Source organism: Nerophis lumbriciformis, linkage group LG07, assembly GCF_033978685.3.
Source record: "Nerophis lumbriciformis linkage group LG07, RoL_Nlum_v2.1, whole genome shotgun sequence".
Taxonomy (NCBI): domain Eukaryota; kingdom Metazoa; phylum Chordata; class Actinopteri; order Syngnathiformes; family Syngnathidae; genus Nerophis; species Nerophis lumbriciformis.
Window position 1 is genome coordinate 35,752,115 of NC_084554.2, and position 21,776 is coordinate 35,773,890.

Sequence of the window (21,776 nt, forward strand, 5' to 3'; positions counted from 1 at the left end):
TTGGTCATCCATGATCCTACTGCTGCTACCCCCTGTTTTCTTTTACACACTACCTAATAGGACATTAGCATTTGGTCAGACTACTGACTGGTTTTGGAGAGGGAGTCAGTGGGGGTCCGCTAAGGGGTGCTCCTTACGGGGGGGAGTGCCCTCTTTTGCATCGCCCATGCTCCTGTGTAGTCCTTTGTTGTCATTGTACGCCCTATTGCTTTTTCTCACTGCTGCCCTAGACTTAGCTAATCTAGATGTGCAATTTGAAGCCCTTTCTTTCTTCCCTTTGTATATTTTGGCATAGACTGATATTGTGGCAGTTGGGAGAAATTGTTTGTTTGAAGGCCTCTTAAAGCTGCAGTACTCTGGTTTTGACAACAGGTGTCAGCATAGCTGCTATCAACACAAGGGAGGGTCTTTCAATTCCAATATTTAGTGGTGGGGAAGGAATTTTGAACGGAAAAAATGTAGTGTTGTTTCCTTAGTGTGTGTGTAATTTAAATGTACTTCTTTTTATGTGTATTATGTGCATGCATTTCCTTAAAAGACGAGCGAAGGAACTGCTTCTCCCTGCGACTTTGTCCCACTAAACAGTTACACTTTCTCATGGAAATATATTGTATTTGCTGCTGTTTTCACACCGATCACTGCAGAGGAAGAGGAAATAATGAGAGTGACAGTGTCATAAGACCACTGAATCCCCCCACCCCTTTTCTGCATCCTCACCTCCTTTGTCATTCAAATAACCTTATGAATATTTCAACCCTCTGATCTGACGGCTGCATGCAGCATAACACGAGACGTTGAAACCGAAAAAAAATAAATAAGAAAAGACATCCCGCTGTCCTGGAGGAGGTGAACCGATGAAGGCGGCCCCTCGCAGCCTCAATGCACCTCCTGTGCATTCCCTGTGTTTGTTTTGTTTGCAAGGGTCCACGTTGGCCAGCAGCGTGGCTACACCAGCCAAATATAAAGCTAATTAAGGCCCCGTTTACACTAAGCCGGATAATGTTATCCAGGGTAAATCTCACCTAACTTTATCCGTGTCCACACACAACAATGCCACCGTTTAAGACCCCCGCCCCCTTCCGTCTGCCGGTGCAACGCAACCTAGTACGCATGCGCAGGGAAAAAAAAAATCCACATGAGCGTCCATCTGCTCCATGCTTTCCAGTAGATGACTTTACTTCACTGTGAAGTTATTTAAAATAACTATATTGTAAACAGTTTGCTGTGCATTTTACATTTGTTTGCTGTGTTTTGTGTGCATGTTTTTAAATTAAAATGTATCTCCTTTGAACAATATCCAGTGTTGTGGTATTACAATTAACTAAAATCCAGTGTGCTGTGGGGCCCTATTGAGTGAATCACACCTGAGCCATCATAAATTAATCAAATCTTTAATCGACATAAGAAAGTAGACAATGCGATAAAGAACATTTTACAACAATTACAACAATTAAACTAGACAGAGAATACCAAAAGTATTGTTGTTGTGGATTGACTCCGCCGTTGGGGTATTCTTTGGTGAGATATGGCGTCAGGGGATAAGCTGGGTCACCCAAAGCAAAACAGGGACCGGATCTTCATCTTCCAGCAGTTGTTTGGGACACAAGGGGATGGTTCCATCTTTCAGCTGCACGCTAATGGCGGAGTTAGCGAAGATGCGGGCATCATGCACGCTGCCTTGCCATTTCACAGTCACATCCATAAAGCAATATTTGTAGTCACACACTGTCTGTATCAATATCCCAGGAGAAAGGGACAAAGTTTTTTGCTAAGTAGAATCACAGCTGACATTGGAAAGCTCTCTTGCCGTCTGAGATGTGTTGTATCCCAAATAGCTGCAATCGCCCGTTGCCTTCTCTTAAGGTATTGATTTGTGATTTCCAAAAGCGCCTGTACATGTAGAAGAAGGAGAAACACGGGCATGTCTGGATGATCCGCCTCCATCTTTGTTATGAAGTTGGCTGTGGCGCGTTCTTTCTGATGTCTCTTACTGTGTGGAGCGCTGTCTTTCTGGCGTCACTTCCTGTGTGGGCGCGGTCTTTTTGGCGTCACTTCCTCTCCGAACTCAGTTTGTAAATGATCAATGAGTCCATACAAAGCTAAGTACCGGAGATTCAAGAAATACACGGCGCACTTAGCCGTGTAAAAATTTGTCCGGGAGGGGGACCTTAAACGCTGGTTTAGTGTGGCTGAAACAGGGCTTAGGCTAAATAATTATTCCTTTAAGGGGTTAAACGTCTTAGTGTAGACATGGCCTAAGAAAATGAGTCGTAACCTGTGACAGCACTCTTGAACAAAAGACGGCGTTGAAACACAGGAAGTGTGGGTGCTCTTGACATTTCTCGGTCAAGTGGCTGTTTGGGGTTTTCTTAATCCCCCTGCAACTCCCAGAGGGCAGCTAAAAGACTGTTGGGTTAAAATGTATCACTCAACAACCGACAATTAGCCACCTTTCCTTTTTAAATGTGCCCATTATATCGGAATGTGATAGACCACTTCAATGCTCAGATCAGGGAAGGGGTATGCTTGAATATAGGGAAGCCTCAAACAGGGAAGCTTCAGACATCTACTGCAAGTTATTGCAAGGTGGATATATAGCTAAATACCTCACTCAAGGCACATAATAGTTCACTGACTCAGTCAACGAAGAAGCAAAGAGGTCTACAGCCTACAGCACCCAGCCAGCTTTGGAGATGACCCTAAACCAAGTGAACCCTTGTGACTCCGATGGAGTCACAAAGGTCAGCCAAGTTCAGACTCTGAAATTTTTTCTGGTAAGATTTTCTAAACATCCTATTTTCATTTGCTTATTATGGCAGTTGTGTTTTAGGAAAAGATTAAAACATTCAATCAAGGCATACTTGAGATTTGATTGACACACATTTGGCCAACAAATAAGGCAAAAGACAACACAATTTGGTGTGAAGAACGGGTCGGGAAGCCTCTCCATCACAGTCCAATTAAATCTTATGCCACAGATGGAGAGCCAACTGTTTAGGTCAAAACAACGGTGTTGAGTCGCTTGCAGAGTTTAGTCTGTTTAGTCTCTATTGACATGCTTCGAACCATTCAGGAATGGACTGTTCAACATGGGTGCCAGACGCAGCATGAAAATTGGTTCATGGACCTCCCTGAACTAATGCCGTTCATTGCCATCCTCATCCTGCAGAGGGTGTTCAAACTTCCATCGCTGCATGACGCATGGTCAGCAAAACTGAGTGATCATCAGCAATATGACCCAAAACCGCTTCTAAGAGATCATGCGACACCTACGTTTCGATGACAAGGGCACGCGCAGTTAACACGTTGGGACTGACAGGTTTGATGCGGTCTCTTATGTTTGGGGGTCTTTTGTTGCCAACTGCATCAGATCCTACAAACCAGGCAGGTACATCACCAGTGATAATCAACTTTTTCCAACAAAGACTCGCTGCTGTTTCCTGAAGTACATTGCTACAAAACCTGACAAGTTTGGCATCAGGTTCTAGGTGGCCGTTGACTTGAAATCCAAGTATGTGTGCAATATCATCCTGTATCTTGGCAAAGACTCAAGTTGTCCCAGGGGGGAGCGACTATCTGAAAATGTGGTGATGAAGCTAATGGAACCTTTTATAGACACAGGAAGAACCGTTACCACAGACAACTTCTTCACATCATGGTCACTTGCGCAACGACTGCTCTGGTGGACAACCACCCTTCTTGGCACAGACAATAAGAATTGCTGGGAGCTTCCAGAATCAGTAAAAGAGGCTTTGTACCGCAATTAATTCAGTACTCAGGTGTTTTCACTGACGGTTTATGCGCTCAAACAGGGAAGGACCGTCATGCACAGGGTGTTGGAGACTGGGATACCCGGGGGAAAAAGCCAAACACTGTCACCGACTACAACAGCAGGAAGCGCGGTGTGGATGTGATGGACCAGATGGTGCGAGAGTACACCATACTTGCCAACCCTCCCGAATTTTCCGGGAGACTCCCGAATTTCAGTGCCTATCCCGAAAATCTCCCGGGACAACCATTCTCCCGAAAATCTCCCGATTTCCAGCCGGACAACTATATTGGGGGCGTGCCTTAAAGGCACTGCCTTTAGCGTCGTCTGTCACCTGAAAAGGAGACTATTATATATGTCTCCGTTATCTATAGGTTTATCTATAACCCATAAAGTAGGCAGGCACTGAGCTATTTCTCCGTGTTTATTCCAGGCGGCACGTTAATACACTGACACACAACATCCGGATTCCCATCATGCATTGCTTCAAAACTACGGCAAGTTGTAATATCCAAAATTTCCAGCCGGACAAACAATATTGGGAGCGTGCCTTAAAGGCACTGCCTTTACCGTCCTCTCCCCTGAAAAGGAGACTATTATATATGTCTCCATTATCCATAGGTTTATCTATAACCCATAACACGGTGGCCGAATGGATATAGTCACTCATGAACGGTCAGAGAAGCACAAGGCGGCGGCAACGCAGTGTTATGGGCCACCTTGCAAGCAACATCCGTTCTCATTTGCGGATGTTTTCAACAAATCCGTGAAGGATTATATGCAGAGATTGCTCGCCAGTACTCAAATGGCAGAACAAAAGCTACTCAAATAGTGAAAGGTAAGTGTTTTTTGTTTTTTTTAAGTAAGCAGCAAGTACAGTACAGTTAGTAGAACAACTGTGTTTTCATTACTGTTTACTATATATATATATATATATATATATATATATATATATATATATATATATATAAGAAATACTTTAATTTCAGTGAATTCTAGCTATAAATATACTCCTCCCCCTTAACCCCGCCCCCTACCTTCTTAATTGATGCACTTCAAAATGTTCCGTTCTTTTAATTTATGAAGCAAATAAACGGTCGCCTCTTTATTCCTATTGTTGCTGTGTTTTTATTAACCGTATCTGCTTCTGGGTTATATCCCGCAGGTGAGACTGGCGCATGCGTGATATGAACGGTCCTCTCCGGCGGCACAAACCCCCACGAGAGATCTGTTTTTCAATCACATAATCTGGTTTTTAGTCCGACTTTTCAATAACCGACCACTATCGGATTAAGGTGTTTCCATGGCTTGTAGGAGGCTTATTTAGAATTGAACTATTTGAGAAATTGGACTAATTTAGTGCATGGACACGAACTGAGTGTAGAGGGTTGTAGCACTGAAACACCGGTCAAACCAAAAACAAAACAAGGACATGCGACCATCTCGACACTTGAGATTTTTTTTGGCCTAAACATATTGGGTGTTTTTGTTTTTTATTAATTGATCCACATGCTGCACAGATGTGTCTGTTTGTATATTTCAGTGAATTAATGTCTCGCTGTCTGTCTCTCCGTGTTGGCCCTGCGATGAGGTGGCGACTTGTCCAGGGTGTAGCCTGCCTTCCGCACGAGTGCAGTTGGGATAGGCTCCAGAAAATGGATGTGTTGAGCTTTTGCTAAGAAGAGAATATAGGGAAGCCTCAAACAGTTGTAATATCAAAAGTGGAAGTATCATTACTGATTGTAGCCTGTTGAACACATAATGAAGTGATAAAATAGTGTACACTAGTTTTAAACCTCAACCTCTCTCGTTATTACATTACAACACACTGAATCAGGTAAAAGCAAATCAACATCAGTTCCCTTTCAGTACTTCTTTGTATTCAGTCACAGGACTTTTTCTTACCTGTTTACAAAAGGTGAACGAAGTAGTGGTCAACCAAACCAATTTGGCTACCATGCAGCAAACAGTGTGAAAACTATCTGAGTACGCAAGGGGTCTAGCGCTTACCACTAAATGCAGACACATGCAAAAAAATCTAATTATGCAATAAAATGAACCCTTAACGTTATCAAAAGAAGATTTGTTGAGGGATCTCAAAGATTATTCGTCAGTCCGGTTCCCAGACATCTGGTCAAGGAAAATCAGTCGGTCGCGTTCCCAGACTGGCCTCACTATCTGAGGCTCCAGACGTCATTTTACACGACAAAACAGATTCAAGCTTGGAAAAGCATGAAGGCCTACAACTTCTTTGTGTGTGGCTGTGTCAACGAAATTGGTATCAAGAGTCTCTGGATAAATCGTGCATAATTTTTCCTCGAGTAATATTTCATAATTTATCATTGCATCTTGTGAGGATGTGTCCTTGTGAACAAACTGCAAGTAGCGCTCGATAGCCTTAAATTTACTGTTTTTAATTTTCCTATTATGTTAACCACTTATAAAGATAATCAGTGACACCACTGAAGTCCTGGCTGCTTGTGAAAAAGACGGAGAAGTGATCACAGCTCAAGTTTCGGCCATGTTGCCTTGTTGTTGCTCCCCATGTTACGAATACACATGGTTTTCCCCGTCTTTATCAAAATATAACTATAGATCTCAACATTGAGTGAATAAAAGCTTCATAAATGAAGCTTTTATTCACACACTGATCGCCATCAGTGTGTGAATGTGTGTGTGTGAATGGGTGAATGTGGAAAATAGTGTCAAAGCGCTTTGAATTCCTTAAAAAAAGGTTGAAAAGCGCTATACAAGTACGACCCATTTTCCATTTACCATTTGTGTGACAATCTGTCACTTCATTTCTGTTTCCTTGTTCTTGTATTTACTTCCCATCAGTGCTCTTATTTTGTTCCATTTCCTGTTTGTCCCTTAGCACTGTTTGATCACTCACCTGCCGTTGATTGGCAGGCAGTCCACACCTGCTGCCAATCAGCGTGTCCTATTTATGCCTTGTCTCGAGCACTCCTCAGTGCTCGAAGATCGCCTTATGTTTGGAATGCTTACATGCAAGACTGCTTCTTTTCCCTCTCTGTTTTGAGTAATACAACTCATCTTACCTTCTCATCGTCTGCTGGTTCCTGCATCTTGGGGTCTCAAAACTGCAGCCATGCGAGTTCCTAACATGATCTTCGAGCCCGACTGGGACCTCGCAAGAACCCCTGTTGGCAACGCACAGCCGACGTTCTGGACCGCACAATTCGTGGAGGACTTAAAAGCCAGGTTTGTGCGGTCCCAGTCCACAGCAGGCTCGGACCTTCTCCCTCCGCCTCGACCGCCGGTACCGGCTCTCCGACCGGCCAGGCCACCGCCTACGTCCCTCCCGGCTCAGCCGCCGGTTCCTGATCTCCGACCGGTTTGGCCTCCGCCGCCTTCGCTCCTCTCTGCTCGGCCGCCGGTTCCGGATCTCCGACCGGCGCGGCCCCCGCCGCCATCTTCCCCGTCGCCTGCTGTGGAACCTCCTATACCGGCTACACGGCAATCGCCTGTTCCGGCGCGTCGACCACCGGTTCCCATACCGCGTCGCACGCCGGTCGCAGCCCCGCGTCTTACGCTGGTCACGGCGCCACGTCGACCAACACCGGCTGAGCCCCCAGCACCTGTTCCTGCTCCAAGGCGGTGTCCAGCAGCTGCACCACGGCTGCTCTCCCTGCCAGCACCCGCTCGTCCTGCCAGTCTGGTGAAGGCTCCAGTGGAGCCCACCGTGATGTCCCTCCTGGCCTCCTGCTGGGACTCGGCGAGGGACGCGTTGTTTGCCCTCCTCCTGGCCCCCTTCCGCCCGTCCCGGGTTTTTGAACCGGGGAACACCGACAACCCAGAACTCCTTCTCCCAGTGGTGGACGACTTCTGTCAGCCGCCTAGTGGAGGGGGGGCTACTACCGGCAGCGGTGCACTGAAGCACAAGCCGCTGTCATCCCCGCCATCGTCTCCTCCCACGAAGACATCATCGTCTCTGGCGGGCTTTCGCATGGCGCCGCCATCTTCCTCATCATCGGTGGGACTCCGCACAGCGCCGCCATCTTCCTGGTCGGCAGCGGATCCACCCACGACAACCTTATCATCTCATGCGGGCTTTCGCAGGGCGCCGCCATCTTCATCGTCATTGTTATCGACGGCTTCGCCTACGACGCTGTCATACCCGTCGGCATCGTCTGCTCCCACGATGACATCATCTTCTCTGGCGGGCCTTCGCACGACGCGGACATCTTCTGCGTCACCAGCTGGACTCTGCATGGTGCCGCCATCTTCATTGTCGGTAGCGGATCCACCCACGACGCTGTCATCATCATCGTCGCCGCCGGCTGCGCGACCTCCTCCTCGTCGGCCAAAGATGCGGCCGTGTTGTGGACTTCCTCCGCGCTGTCGGCAGCGATCTGCAGAACCCGCGTGTGAACCTTCGCAGCTGCTGGTACCACTCGCTTCCGCCTCCTCGTCAGCCACTGATGTGGCCGTTCCGTGGTCGCCCGCCTCACCAGTTGCAGCGGCGTTCAACGCGTCGCCGCCACCTGACTCTCCCACGCTGGTTGCGGGGACACTTGGCCTGGCGACCCTCCGCCCTCCCTTAACTTTTGGACTTTTTTCCGTTCTTGTTTCCAGGGAATATCTGGAATCTGTTCCTTGAGGGGGAGGGGTCCTGTGACGATCTGTCACTTCATTTCTGTTTCCTTGTTCTTGTATTTACTTCCCATCAGTGCTCTTATTTTGTTCCATTTCCTGTTTGTCCCTGAGCACTGTTTGATCACTCACCTGCCGTTGATTGGCAGGCGGTCCACACCTGCTGCCAATCAGCGTGTCCTATTTATGCCTTGTCTCGAGCACTCCTCAGTGCTCGAAGATCGCCTTATGTTTGGAATGCTTACATGCAAGACTGCTTCTTTTCCCTCTCTGTTTTGAGTAATAAAACTCATCTTACCTTCTCATCGTTTGCTGGTTCCTGCATCTTGGGGTCTCAAAAACTGCAGCCATGCGAGTTCCTAACAGATTGCTGCCTTTGGTAATAGCGTAACTCTTTAGGTTTTGCTCACATTTGCTTTCTTTTGTTAAGACTCGCCGAGTTTGTGGTTTATAAAACACGTGTAGCAAAAATATGTTTTAAGAACTCAGAAACAAGATGAAAAATACAAATAATATCAAAATAATACTTAAATGGGAAATACTTAATGTTAAAAGTATATCAGCTAAGTGATCACTGCAAACTTGCGCCTTCTTTGACTGCCAACTTGGACTGGAGTGCTATATTTGAGAGCCACTTTTCTCTTTGTTGTTTTGTAAAATCTTCTTAATTACCTCTGGAGAGACTCTGGAGTAACTATTATTCTTTTCCTTATTTGAACGGTTCCAACAGCCTAAAACAACGAAAGCATATGGCATTTTTCTTTGAGAAAGGCAAAATGCCTCCCAAAACGCTATGACAACAGTTAATGAAAACTAACTATTTGAGAAATCAGACTAATTTAGTGCATGGAAACGTAGTGATTGAACACATTTACAGAACACTGGTGACAAGATAGGCTGTTCACACCTAAGTTAGGAGATCAAGTTTGGCTGCCTTTTGGGAGCTGTAGGTAGAAAAGCCAAATGGTGGCCCTTTGAGAGTTCTAGTGTTAGCCTACACTTTGGGTTTGTTTAAATGAGTACTTTTAACAGGTTTCATACACAGATTTACTCACACCTGCCAAAACATTCATTTTGTTATATACCACTGTTCTTCATTAAATATAAAATGCATAGTTAATACACAAATGCTTAGTCAGACAGGATAACATACATGCAATAGTGACAACTCACGATTAATTTCCATTCAGATTCTTTGTGACGATTTGATTCAGAATCGACAACACAATTTTGGCAATATATTAAAACAGGTTTTCGGTTACAAAATCTTCTCCTTTGTCTGCTGACGCATACGACTAGCGAGTAAGCATGGCCTAAAAACATCTTTGACAAAAAAATTAAATCTATTAATTAATATTTGTAATCAAATTAGAATTGTAATAAATGCAATCAGTTGTTTTCCGGCACCCCTAACTTGTAATATCCTCAACACTTTTAAGGGGTCCATGACTTGTAGGTAGTTGTGTAGCCCGGCAAATGTGTGATTCCTGTTGGCGGCCATGTTTTTCAGTTAACGTCACAGCGTGTTGTTTTTTTCAGAGGACACTGAGCTGGTCAACCCGATGATGTTAGGGGTCAGGGTTGTTGTGTATGGTGTAAAACTAATGGCGTTAAATAGCAGTGCCACCATATGGTGTATTTGTTTGAAAAATAATACCACAAGCAACACAGTAGGGGCGCATGTTTTGTGTTTGGCATTATTCACCCTTTTGTGTGCGGCAGTTGAGGAGAAGAAGAGTTAAGGCTTTGTTATACTACAGAATAATCATTACACACGCCCTTCTGACGGCGTCTTGATTTATTTATGCTATCGTGCACGTGACTTGCAATTCTCTGCCAACTCCCTAGGGGCAGTGTTTTCCTGAGCGGGACTAACCAACGCTTTTGTTTACTTCCTCTGTTGTAGTGAACAATGGTGACTGAATGAAGTGACATTCAGATCGTTGTTGGAGTGAAAAATGTTAATGTGCTGCACTCTTGACAAGAGTATGTGTACATATACACACATGCCTTTAAAACTAGTGCTGCCAAATTAATTTATTTTATCAGATTAATCACACTTCTGAATTTGCTTTAATCATGATTAAGCACAGTTTATTACACGCTTGCATAATTACAATTAACTTAAAAAAGAGCCAGATTTTTGGACATAAATGCAATTTTATTGTTGGAATGTCATACAGGAACATTTCTCAAATGTTTTACTTGAATGCATGTCATGTATTTTCTCAAAACTTGACTAATAGTTTTTTCTAATGTCCAGTCAGGGTGTTTTTTGGAGTGAAATTTACATTTGGAGTCTCCTGTACTGCTCTCGGCACTAGGGTATGCATTGACCTGATCACTCAGCGCATAACAACCCTCAGCCTTTCAGGTATTCATCCACAGTTAGGGTGAAATAAATTATCTGATTAATCTGCGTATTTTTTGATTTATTTACACAGACGCCTGAGGTGCCATCCTGCCCTCTTATACAGCTTCTACGACGTGATGATGTAAATACGTACGTACGTAACACATGCACGCGCATTAACTTTGGGTGTTGTTAGCTAATGATACCGATTTGGATAGTTAGTGTTAGTTATCAATGAATGTATATTCTAATATAACGACAATCTTATCTGTGCTGCAATGCTGTAAAGTTCAAATTTGAATGACAATAAAAACATGACTGTGTACGTTTTGAAGAGACAGCGAGAGTGACCGCCGTAAACACCAATACTTTTGGTGGGGCCGGCAAAAATTGTCATTAAATAAACTTTGTCCATCCATCCATCCATCCATTTTCTTCCGCTTATCTGAGGTCGGGTCGCGGAGGCAGCAGCCTAAGCAGAGAAGCCCAGACTTCCCTCTCCCTAGCCACTTCGTCCAGTTCCTCCCGGGGGATCCAGACGCGTTCCCATGCCAGCCGGGAGACATAGTCTTCCCAACGTGTCCTGGGTCTTCCCCGTGGCCTCCTGCCGGTCGGACGTGCCCTAAACACCTCCCTCGGGAGCCGTTCGGGTGGCATCCTGACCAGATGCCCGAACTACCTCATCTGGCTCCTCTCGATGTGGAGGAGCAGCGGCTTTACTTTAAACTCCTTCTGGATGGCAGAGCTTCTCACCCTATCTCTATGAGAGAGCCCTGCCACCTGGCGGAGGAAACTCCTTTCGGCCGCTTGTACCTGTGATCCTGTCCTTTCGGTCATAACCCAAAGCTCATGACCATAGGTGAGGATGGGAACGTAGATCGACCGGTAAATTGAGAGCTTTGCCTTCCGGCTCAGCTCCTTCTTCACCACAACGGTTTGATACAGCGTCCGCATTACTGAAAACGCCGCACTGATCCGCCTGTTGAGCTCACGATACACTCTTCCCTCACTCGTGAACAAGACTCCGAGGTACATGAACTCCTCCACAAGATCTCCTCCTTGTAAATGTGAAAAATAGACAGTTTAGATATATTTTCATATTTTTTGGTTTGAAAAATGTAACAGTGAGGAAGTTGCAAACAGCCCCTTTAATTTAATGTTTTAATATTTTTTTTGTGACTAATCACACGAGTTAACTCGTTATTTTTGACAACCCTAATAGAACGCATTCATTTTGCTAAAAAGACACTACTCTGTGTTGAATATAAACACAAAATTGGAAAGAAAAGGTCATGTCAGCTAATTTAACGATAAGCAGTTTAAGTTTCCACCCCCCCTCGTGTGCTGCATGTCCTCTTATCTTAGCAGTGGAATGCAATGCAACAGCTGTGCGGGGAGAAAAGCAGGGTGGGCTGGCTGAAACCCCCCTCTCAGACCCCCGCCTAGCAGCAGCAGCAGCAGCAGCAGCAAACCCCCCACCCCCTATCCTTCCCTCCCTCTCTCTCTTCAAGCGACATTCCGGGCTCCTGAAAGGCAACTTAAAAGTGAGCGACTAGCAGGGCTGCTCCACATTGGAAGGAGCGGGAGAGGGAGGGAAGCGAGAAGGAGGGAGAAGGAGAGTCAGGCACAGTGCTGAAGAGAAGCAGGAGGAGGAGGAGGAGGAGAGCACAAAGAGAAGGAAAGTGGAGCACGGGAGGGGAACCGGAGGCTGGGTGACGGCGGGAGAGGGAAAGACAAAAGAAGGAGAGAGGGTGCAGACAAGGCGGTCTCGAGCGGAGGGGACTGGAGCAAATGGCAACGGAGGAGACGGCGGGGGGAGCCAGGAAAGCCACCAAGAGCAAACTGTTTGAGTTCCTGGTCCATGGAGTGGTGAGTGTGCCATTGAAGGGGGCTGCACTAGTGTGTGTGTGTGTGTGTGTGTGTGTGTGTGTGTGTGTGTGTGTGTGTGTGTGAGAGAGAGAGAGATAGCTGGCCATGTGAAGGTTATTTCCAGCTACCCCCCCCACCCCCTCGCCCCTTCACTGCCCTCCCCTCTCCCCTGGATTGTAACCCAGGTTAAGCCATGGAGGGAGCATGCAGGGATGGAAGAAGCAGGATGTGTCCAACAGCAGCATGATAGTAGATGCAGCAGCAGCCAGCTCCCCTTCTTCTCACTATATAGCGAGCACACTACTGAGCATGCTTCTTTTGGAGTCACAGAGGGGAGGAGGCAGGCGGTGAAGGGGGGGTGCAGAAAATGACGAGTCCCACACTCAAAACAACACGCTTAGCCTTCCGGGCAGCGTGCCGGCGCCCCGGCTGGAGGGACTAGGGACCCCGTAAGGTCACCGGACGTCAATGTGGTGGAAGATGGAGGGCGAGGCGAGGCGACGCGGAACAATCGCTTCATTCATGTGAAGCTAGCGTGAAATGTCAGGTCGCTCATGGTTGGAGGTTAAGATGACTGTTAGCTCTGTTTGTGTGCTGCTGACACACTGCCTCCATCAGCCTCCATCACACGCTCAAAGTCACTGCTAACTTCCAGTGCACGGCTGAATCCATGAGTGCACTTGACAAGTCAAGTATTGGATTCAAATTAAAAAGAGCAGACCGCGCCTGCCATTTAGAGATCTTTGACTACTGTTTTTGGAGTACATCCCTAAAAACAGCAGCACACTCCTGTTGTATGTAGAAAATATTTGGCTAGTGTTTTTGTAGTACATTCTAAAAACAGCAGCAAACTCATGTTGTATATAGAAAATATTTGGCTACTGTATTTGTAGTACATTCCTAAAAACATCATTGCATTCCTGTTATATGTCGAGAAGATCTTTGACTAGTGTTTTTGGAGTACATCCCTAAAAACAGCAGCGCACTCTTTTTATATATAGAAGATCTCTGACTAGTGTTTTTGTAGTACAGCCCTAAAAACAAAGGCACACTCCTGTTTTGTATATAGAAGATATTTGATTGGTATATTCGTCGTACATCCCTAAAACAGCAAGCCACACCTGTCATTTAAAGATTTTTGACTACCCGGTACTGTTTTTGTAGTACATCCCTAAAAACAGCACCACACTCCTGTCATATGTATAGAAGATCTTTGATTAGTGCTTTTGGTGTACATCCCTAAAAACAGCAGCACATTTTTGTTATATGTATGAAGATCTTTGATTAGTGTTTTTGGAGTACATCCCTTAAAAACATCAACCCACTCCTTTTATACCCAAGATATTTGACTACTGTTTTTGTAGTACATACGCTTAAAAAACAGCAGACCACGTCTGTCATTTGGAGATCTTTAATTAATGTTTTTGTAGTACATCCCAAAAACAGCAGCACACTCCTATTATATAGAATATATTTGCTAGTGTTTTTGTAGGAGAGCACGGCTGTCTTATCCTCCGGAGTATCAGCGTCCACTGCAGTGGACATTTGCATTTTGCATATGAAGGCTATTTTTTTCAAAAATTCCGACAAATGAAATAAACGAAAGACAAATATCCACTGCAAAGGACACTGGTTCTCAGGAGGATATAGAGGATCTTTGATGAGAATTTTTGCAGCTGATTACTAACAGGATTGTACCCATATAGATGATCTGTAAAGAACATTTTTGCATTAGGTCTTTAAAAACAGTGGAGCACTGCTTTCGTAGGAAACTGTTGAATAGTATGTTTTCTTTAAAAAATGGCCGCACACTCCTCTCATTAGGGCGGAGCGATAAAACGATATCAATATACATAGCGATAGACAGGTAATTGATACCAATAAAAAATATGTTTGATAAAACATTTCATACATTTTTTTTCCTTCTTTGTCGGAAGAAACTGGAAGTCACAAAGCAAGGTCGGTTGTGTGAATAAAGGCACTTTCTCGAGTAACGCAGGAAGTGATCACTGTTCAGTGAGTCACACGCAAACAGCCAATCAGGTAACAGTATCAACTTAATTTTGATTGCGGCCTCTTGTTGTCACGCAGTTGATTCCCTGCATGGAGTGAAAAGATAAACGAAAATTAGTGCTGCAGAGAGCAAATAAATTGTGGACAAAACAGGAGAAGTCACCTCTACAGTATGACAGTTTTTGGGGATTTTTTTCAAACGGACCGTAGTCAGACCAATGTGGTCTGTAAATTAGGCACTCGTCCCCACCAAGACCGGTAATAACACACCACCTTAGCTGAAGCCTATCTCAGCTGCATTTGGGCGGAAGGCGGGGTACACCCTGGACAAGTCGCCACCTCATCACAGGGCTAACACAGATAGACAGACAACATTCACGCTCACATTCACATTTTATATTCTAGTTTCTTCAAAATAGCCACCCTTTGCTCTGATTACTTTTTCGCACACTCTTGGCATTCTCTCGATGAGCTTCAAGAGGTAGTCACCTGAAATGGTTTTCACGTCACAGGTGTGCTTGAGGCTCATTGAGAGAATACCAAGAGTGTGCAAACAGTAATCAGAGCAAAGGGTGGCTATTTTGACGAAACTAGAATATAAAACATGTTTTCAGTTATTTCACCTTTTTTTCTTAAGTACATAACTCCACATGTGTTCATTCATAGTTTTGATGCCTTCAGTGACAATCTACAATGTAAATAGTCATGAAAATAAAGAAAATGCATTGAATGAGAATGTGTCCAAACTTTTGGCCTGTACTGTATATATGTTTGACCAGCAATTTTTTTTTATAGTATAGTCATTTGAAAACAGAAGAATGATAATAATAATTTGCTCATGTATTGGGCCTCGTTAGATTGTGTTCATGTACCGTACCTAATTATGCGTCCTATTCCTGTTTATTTCTTAAGCTAGGATGCTGTGATTCAAAGTAAATTACTGTATATAAATATATTTGACATATACATTTTATTTGATTCCCGAGCGCAGCCACCGGTGCTGCTCACTGCTCCCCTCACCTCCCAGGGGGTGGAACAAGGGGATGGGTCAAATGCAGAGGGTAATTTCACCACACCTAGTGCGTGTATGACTATCAGTGGTACTTTAACTTTAACTTTAATATAAAATAATACAAATATAAATATAATAACCTTTAGAATATAACAATTAAAAACAAAAATTTATACACAGTTAATATATAAATAGCAGATGTCATCAGACTATTTTTAATTGAGCACCAGTCCGAAATAGTGTTGTCAAACTCCTATCAATTATATCATAAAATCTAATAATAGGCTAATTTTGGAGTCTTAAATGAATAGGCCAGGAAGACTTTTTTTAAATAAAAAAAAATAAAGGTGCTGAGGTTTGATTTCGTCACTGTAATCAGTGCTGATGGCGAGCAGTGGACGGGGACTGCGGGGTGGTTGTAGATTTATGTAGTTAGACTGGATGAGGTATTGTCTCTTTGACAGGAGCGGTCATTACGCCGGCTTTGCTGCTCGGACTCAGACGCGCACACACACACACACACACACACACACACACACACACACATTGTGGGGGCAACAATAGAGTGTGTGATTGATGAGCCGGAGGAGTGTGTCCTCTCAACAGACCAATTAACCTTGATGAGGCTCAGCTCACTCCAAGCCAAATATTTCCTTCTCCTTCCCTCCTCCCACAACTCTTTCAGAATGGAAAAGTTGTGTTCAATAGTTGCAGCAGATTCCTCCGTCTGTAATACTTTTATTTATTTCTGCACTTGTGGCCTCCTGAGACCTCATGTTTCCACTCTTCCACATGGAGCAATACGAGCATTCAGACGGAGACACGTGCAGCACATTTACTACTGACACTGCGTACGAGTCCTGCCGCCCAGCTGAAAAGGCAATGAATGGATGAATGTTGTGCAAACCTTTAAGAGACAATGGCGGTGTGGGGGGGAGGTTTGACTTACATGTTTGTTTACATGTTGGAAAACTGCCAAGCGGCACAATCAGAGTACCGTTTGTTGGAAGCCATGTTTCCTTCAGTGAACCGCAGCACTCATGCACACAGACTGTGACCACTTGACTGTCGGCAAGACACAATTGTGTCTGCAGTGGACATTTTTATTTTTATTGTCCGAGTTACACATTACGGACTACACACATGTCCACTGCAGAGGACGCTGCCTCTCAGGAGGTAACACATAAATGGCCGTACATTTACTACTCTTAAATACATCCAAGTTTCATTTATATCGTATTGTCCGGTAATAGAGCGATACCGGTCTGCTTGCACTCACATGACATGACACAATTTTACTGCCTCGTAGTGTGAGCACGCCAGGTGTTTGACCTCCCTCTGATTTTTCACACGCATGCCAACACTAGTCTCAGATGTTCCGCAGATCTAATTGCTAGACCTCCATCGTTGGAGTCGACTTCAGTGGGTCACATTTAGAGCAGGGGTCTTCAACGTTGTTCAGGCCAAGGCATACTTGCCAACCTTGAGACCTCCGATTTGGTTAAGAGGGGAGGAGTATATTTACAGCTAGAATTCACCAAGTATATATAAGAAATACTTGACTTTCAGTGAATTCTAGCTATATATATATATATATATATATATATATATATTATATTATGTATATATATATATATATATATATATATATATATATATATATATATATATATATATATATATATACATACATATATATATATATATATATATATATATATATATATATATATATATATATATATATTTGTATATATAAATAAGAGAAATACTTGAATTTCAGTGTTCATTTATTTACACATATACACACACATAACACTCATCTACTCATTGTTGAGTTAAGGGTTGAATTGTCCATCCTTGTTCTATTCTCTGTCACTATTTTTCTAACCATGCTCACCACCCTATCTGATGATGCATTCTGCTTCGTCTCCTTGTTGTGTGCGCAGTTGTGCACTGCACTCTCTAAAAGCCGTAGATGTTATTGTCACTTATGCATATGCAGTAGTTGGCAGTATTGTCCTGTTTAAGAGTGTCACAACATTGCTGTTTACGGCAGACAAACTGCTTTACGGTAAACGAAAACGTGACTGCTGTTGTTGTGTGTTGTTGCCGCGCTGGGAGGACGTTAATGAAACTGCCTAACAATAAACCCACATAAGAAACCAAGAACTCGCTCTTGATCATTCTACAGTTATAATGTGATTGGGCAGGCACGCTGTTTATATTGTGGGAAAGCGGACGTGAGAACAGGCTGTCAACACGTCACTCAGGTCCGCATGGAGCTGGAGGGGGCGTGGCCTCCAGCTTCGCCTGAATTTCGGGAGATTTTCGGGAGAAAATTTGTCCCTGGAGGTTTTCGGGAGAGGCGCTGAATTTCGGGAGTCTCCCGGAGAATCCGGGAGGGTTGACAAGTATGGGCCAAGGACCCCCAAACTGATGGCGCGATTGAGCGGGGACCCCCTACTTATAGATCTTCTAACCATTGTTGTTTTTACTTGTTATCGTGCAATAATAAGATATTCAAATAATAGCATTAGTGCCACTAATCACTAGCTGGCAACTGGCGAACTAATCCCTTGCTAGCGACTGCAACGCTAATAACTAGCTGGCAACTGACTCGCTAAGTACTAGCTGACAACTAGAGCGCTAATTGCTAGCTGGTGACCAGAGTGCTAATCGCTAGCTGACTACTAAAAAGCTAATTGCTAGCTGGCAACTATAGCGTTAATCTCTAGCTGGCACAGAGTCTGCAAATTGCTAACTGGGAACTATTCTGCAAATTGCTAGCTGGCAACCATATAACACGTCACAGATGACGTCACGCTAACATCACGTGACACCTCTGATGAAGGCTGCAGAAGCAAGATAGCCGAAACTTGTCAGGTACAAAACTTTACCTTACTTGCCTATATAAATCAACCACTTATCAATCAATCAATCAATCAATGTTTTTTTATATAGCCCTAAATCACAAGTGTCTCAAAGGGCTGCACAAGCCACAACGACATCCTGGGTACAGAGCCCACATATATAAATATAGCGTTAATCCCTACTTGGCAACTGGCGCAGTAATCGCTAGCTGGCTACTACAGCGCTAATCGCGAGCTGGCTAATATAGCGTTAATCGCTAGCTGGCAACTAGTCCACAGATTGCTATCTGACAACTAAAGCGTTAATCCAGACTTGGCAACTGGCGCAGTAATCGCTAACTGGCAACTCCAGCGCTAATTGCTAGCTGGCAACTAGTCCGTAAACGATAGCTGGCAACTACAGCGCTAATCGCCAGCTGGCGACTACAGTGCTAATCGCTAGCTGACTACTAAGACGCAAACCACGAGCTGGCGAATAGAGCGTTAATAGCTAGCTCGCAACTAGTCTGCAAATTGCTGGCTGGAAACTACAGCGCTAATCGCTTGCTGGCAACTAGAGTGCTAATCGCTGGCCATCGTAAATTCTACCATGAATACAATAATATAGATGTTTTATGTTTATTGATTTTTTTAACTGAGGTAGAGTAAGTAGGGTGTCCATGCCAATGTCATTTATAAACAACAGGATCAATGTTAAACTGTAGTCAAAGATATTTACATTTGTGGAAAATTGATGTACATGAAAAAGTCCAGTAAACTAAATGTTTGACTGTTGAAGACTTCTGCTTTAGAGTGTGAGGCTTGTGTCTTCTAAAAGGAGGGATGACACTCGAGGTGACAACATTGGAGCCGTAGGGCCCCCCAGACCATATGTTGTTTTATCCTCAGTGACCCCCACCCAACAAACAGCCCCCCATACACACACACGCACACACATATACACACACACACACACACATGCACACACACACACTCCAACTAGAGTGACAGCAGCGCCTGCTTCTTGATCGCCAGAGCTTGCACTTCAAATAAATAAAAAAAAAGTCTGATAACACGTCTTCTGTCTGCGTCTTTTAGTCTGCGGATAGACTTATCAAATAAAATGCCATTTATAGTCGCGCACCCATTTTTTACGGCATATTTTCGGCACTTTTCATGTTCTTTTTTAGTTGATGCTCTTTGTTTGTTTCCACGTGACTATTTTGTGGACAGTCTAAAGATCAACCTTCCGAAAGTGACAAAACATCCAAGCAGAGCATCCAAATGTTGTGATTCGTATCATCGCTAGTGAGCGGTTGCTAGACATTCTTTATTCTTCTCTCCCCATATGGGAAAATGTGACACCTACACACAGGAAGTGAATGTTTGACTGAGAAAATGTAAACCTATAAGTCATTTTCACACATGCTGTGAATGGAGGAGTAGAAATTGGAGAAGCTTTCAGTTATTCCACTTAATCGGTGCCATTTTGCCTTTTTTCACATAATAAACTCATTGAACTACTCAAAATGTGTATGGTCCCATCACAGGCAACTTTATTTAATTTTTGTACAAGGTTGTTTGTACTAAAATGACACATTTTAGTAACATGGCTGAAATTAACAGGAGTTAGTTTGTCGCCATGGAATTAGCAAATACATGACATCCATACTAATAGCATGTTCACAAAAACAATAAATGTAGATAAACTAATAACAGGAAAAAATAAAATGAGGTAACAGGACTGTGCTAAAACACTTGGCTTAATAAAAAATAAAAATTACAGTTAATTTGATCCTGCATTTATAAATTTTATTTCCCACCACCGATTCAATTGAATGGACCATCTACCTCTTTTCAGACATGGAATTGTGCACATGTGATTTTCCTTCATGTAATTGGTTATGCATGTTCAAAATAAAAATACCACACAATACTATTTTTAAAAGGACTTTTTTTAGCATGAAGTTACATATTCTTTAGCTTTATGGTCATGTCCTTGTATGCAGTACACCAGTGGTGTCCAAACGTATTTTACCCGCGGCCACATACTGAAAAGTCTGTACAAAATGCTAAAAACAGAAATTATGTTTTTTTTTTGTTTTTACAAAAAAATGTTTTAAATTTTCTTTACAAAAAAAGCAATTCGCACCCACAGTGATCATATTGTCTCCACTGACGAGGTAGGGGGTGGCTAGTTTTACGGTGTGCAAATGCAACGACAGGTGTGAACATGTTGGCCCAGAGGCTGCACAAATCCTGTCAAACTTTTAACAGACATGTATAACAAAAATAAACAAAAAATCGTGTACATAAACACATAAGAATAGAAAATTATAGTGGTAGAAATTATGTATATTTAAAGATAGAACTTTGTGTCAGCTTTGTATTTTAGGTGACATTATTATTCATATTCGATACCAATGTTGGAGCCTTGAGTATTAGCCGATGCCGATAATATTCCGATACGATAACAGCACAAATTATACATACTTTTATTGTTTATTAGCGTGGAATGTTAGAAAAGGCTTGATCATGTAAAATTACTTTCACAGAGAACAATGGTAGGTATGAAACACAACAACCTATTTATTGTTAGCTGTCTGGAATGGACTTATGCTGTTTTAAATTTAAGTGGAGTGGTAACTGTTTTCGGCAACACCTAGTGATTACCAGTGGCGGGCCGTGCGTTTCCCACCAAGGTCGTCAGTGATGTCCGACTTCAATGATTACCTCTCAAAATACCATCATTTATGTCACCACATGACCATTGCTGGAGAAATACTATACAGAAACACATTTACGCACTGCTGTGCATTGAAACACATAAACAGTATACAAAACGGGTTATTTTCTGGCGCATTTAAAAAACAATTAAAACGCATCAGCAATTAAAACATATCTTATGTGGTACTGTCAAAATTAAAATAGCAAAAAACATTAAAAGTGAAAAAATTAGATATTTGAACTCACAATTTATAGAACCTTTTCGACATCGTATAAGCCAGTGGTGCCCCTCGTCGTCGGCTTATTCGAGTGGAAATGGCGAGCATTTCCCCATTTCATGGCCAGAACAGCTGAGCTAGCTTCTGGGGTTGGCCGCCATAGTCTCACGAGATGTAGTTTCTCTTTAAATAACCTTCTTGAAAAAGGCCTTGCAAATATATATCTGCAACCTAATCAACGTTTTGTTCTCCTTCTCTGCCGTCCCGGTCTGGCTATGGCGCAACACTTCCCGCTTCCTGCTGAATTGAAACTTGTGAATAGATAATCACTTTGGAATGACATGTGTGT

General features: G+C 43.5%; 1 protein-coding gene across 5 annotated transcripts in view; it reads left to right on the forward strand.

The window, feature by feature from the left end:
* smarcd3b (SWI/SNF related BAF chromatin remodeling complex subunit D3b) overlaps positions 1–21,776 on the forward strand; it is a 60,440-nt gene that overhangs the window by 11,503 nt on the left and 27,161 nt on the right. For 4 of the 5 annotated variants that reach the window (XM_061965297.2, XM_061965294.2, XM_061965295.2 and 1 more), the window contains exon 1: positions 12,445–12,605. The exons of the other annotated variant lie outside the window; for it this stretch is intronic. In XM_061965297.2, the coding sequence (XP_061821281.1) occupies positions 12,528–12,605 (78 nt within the window). In that variant the 5' untranslated portion in view covers positions 12,445–12,527. Of the gene's footprint in view, positions 1–12,444; positions 12,606–21,776 lie in introns of those variants that run through there. 5 annotated transcript variants of the gene reach the window in all.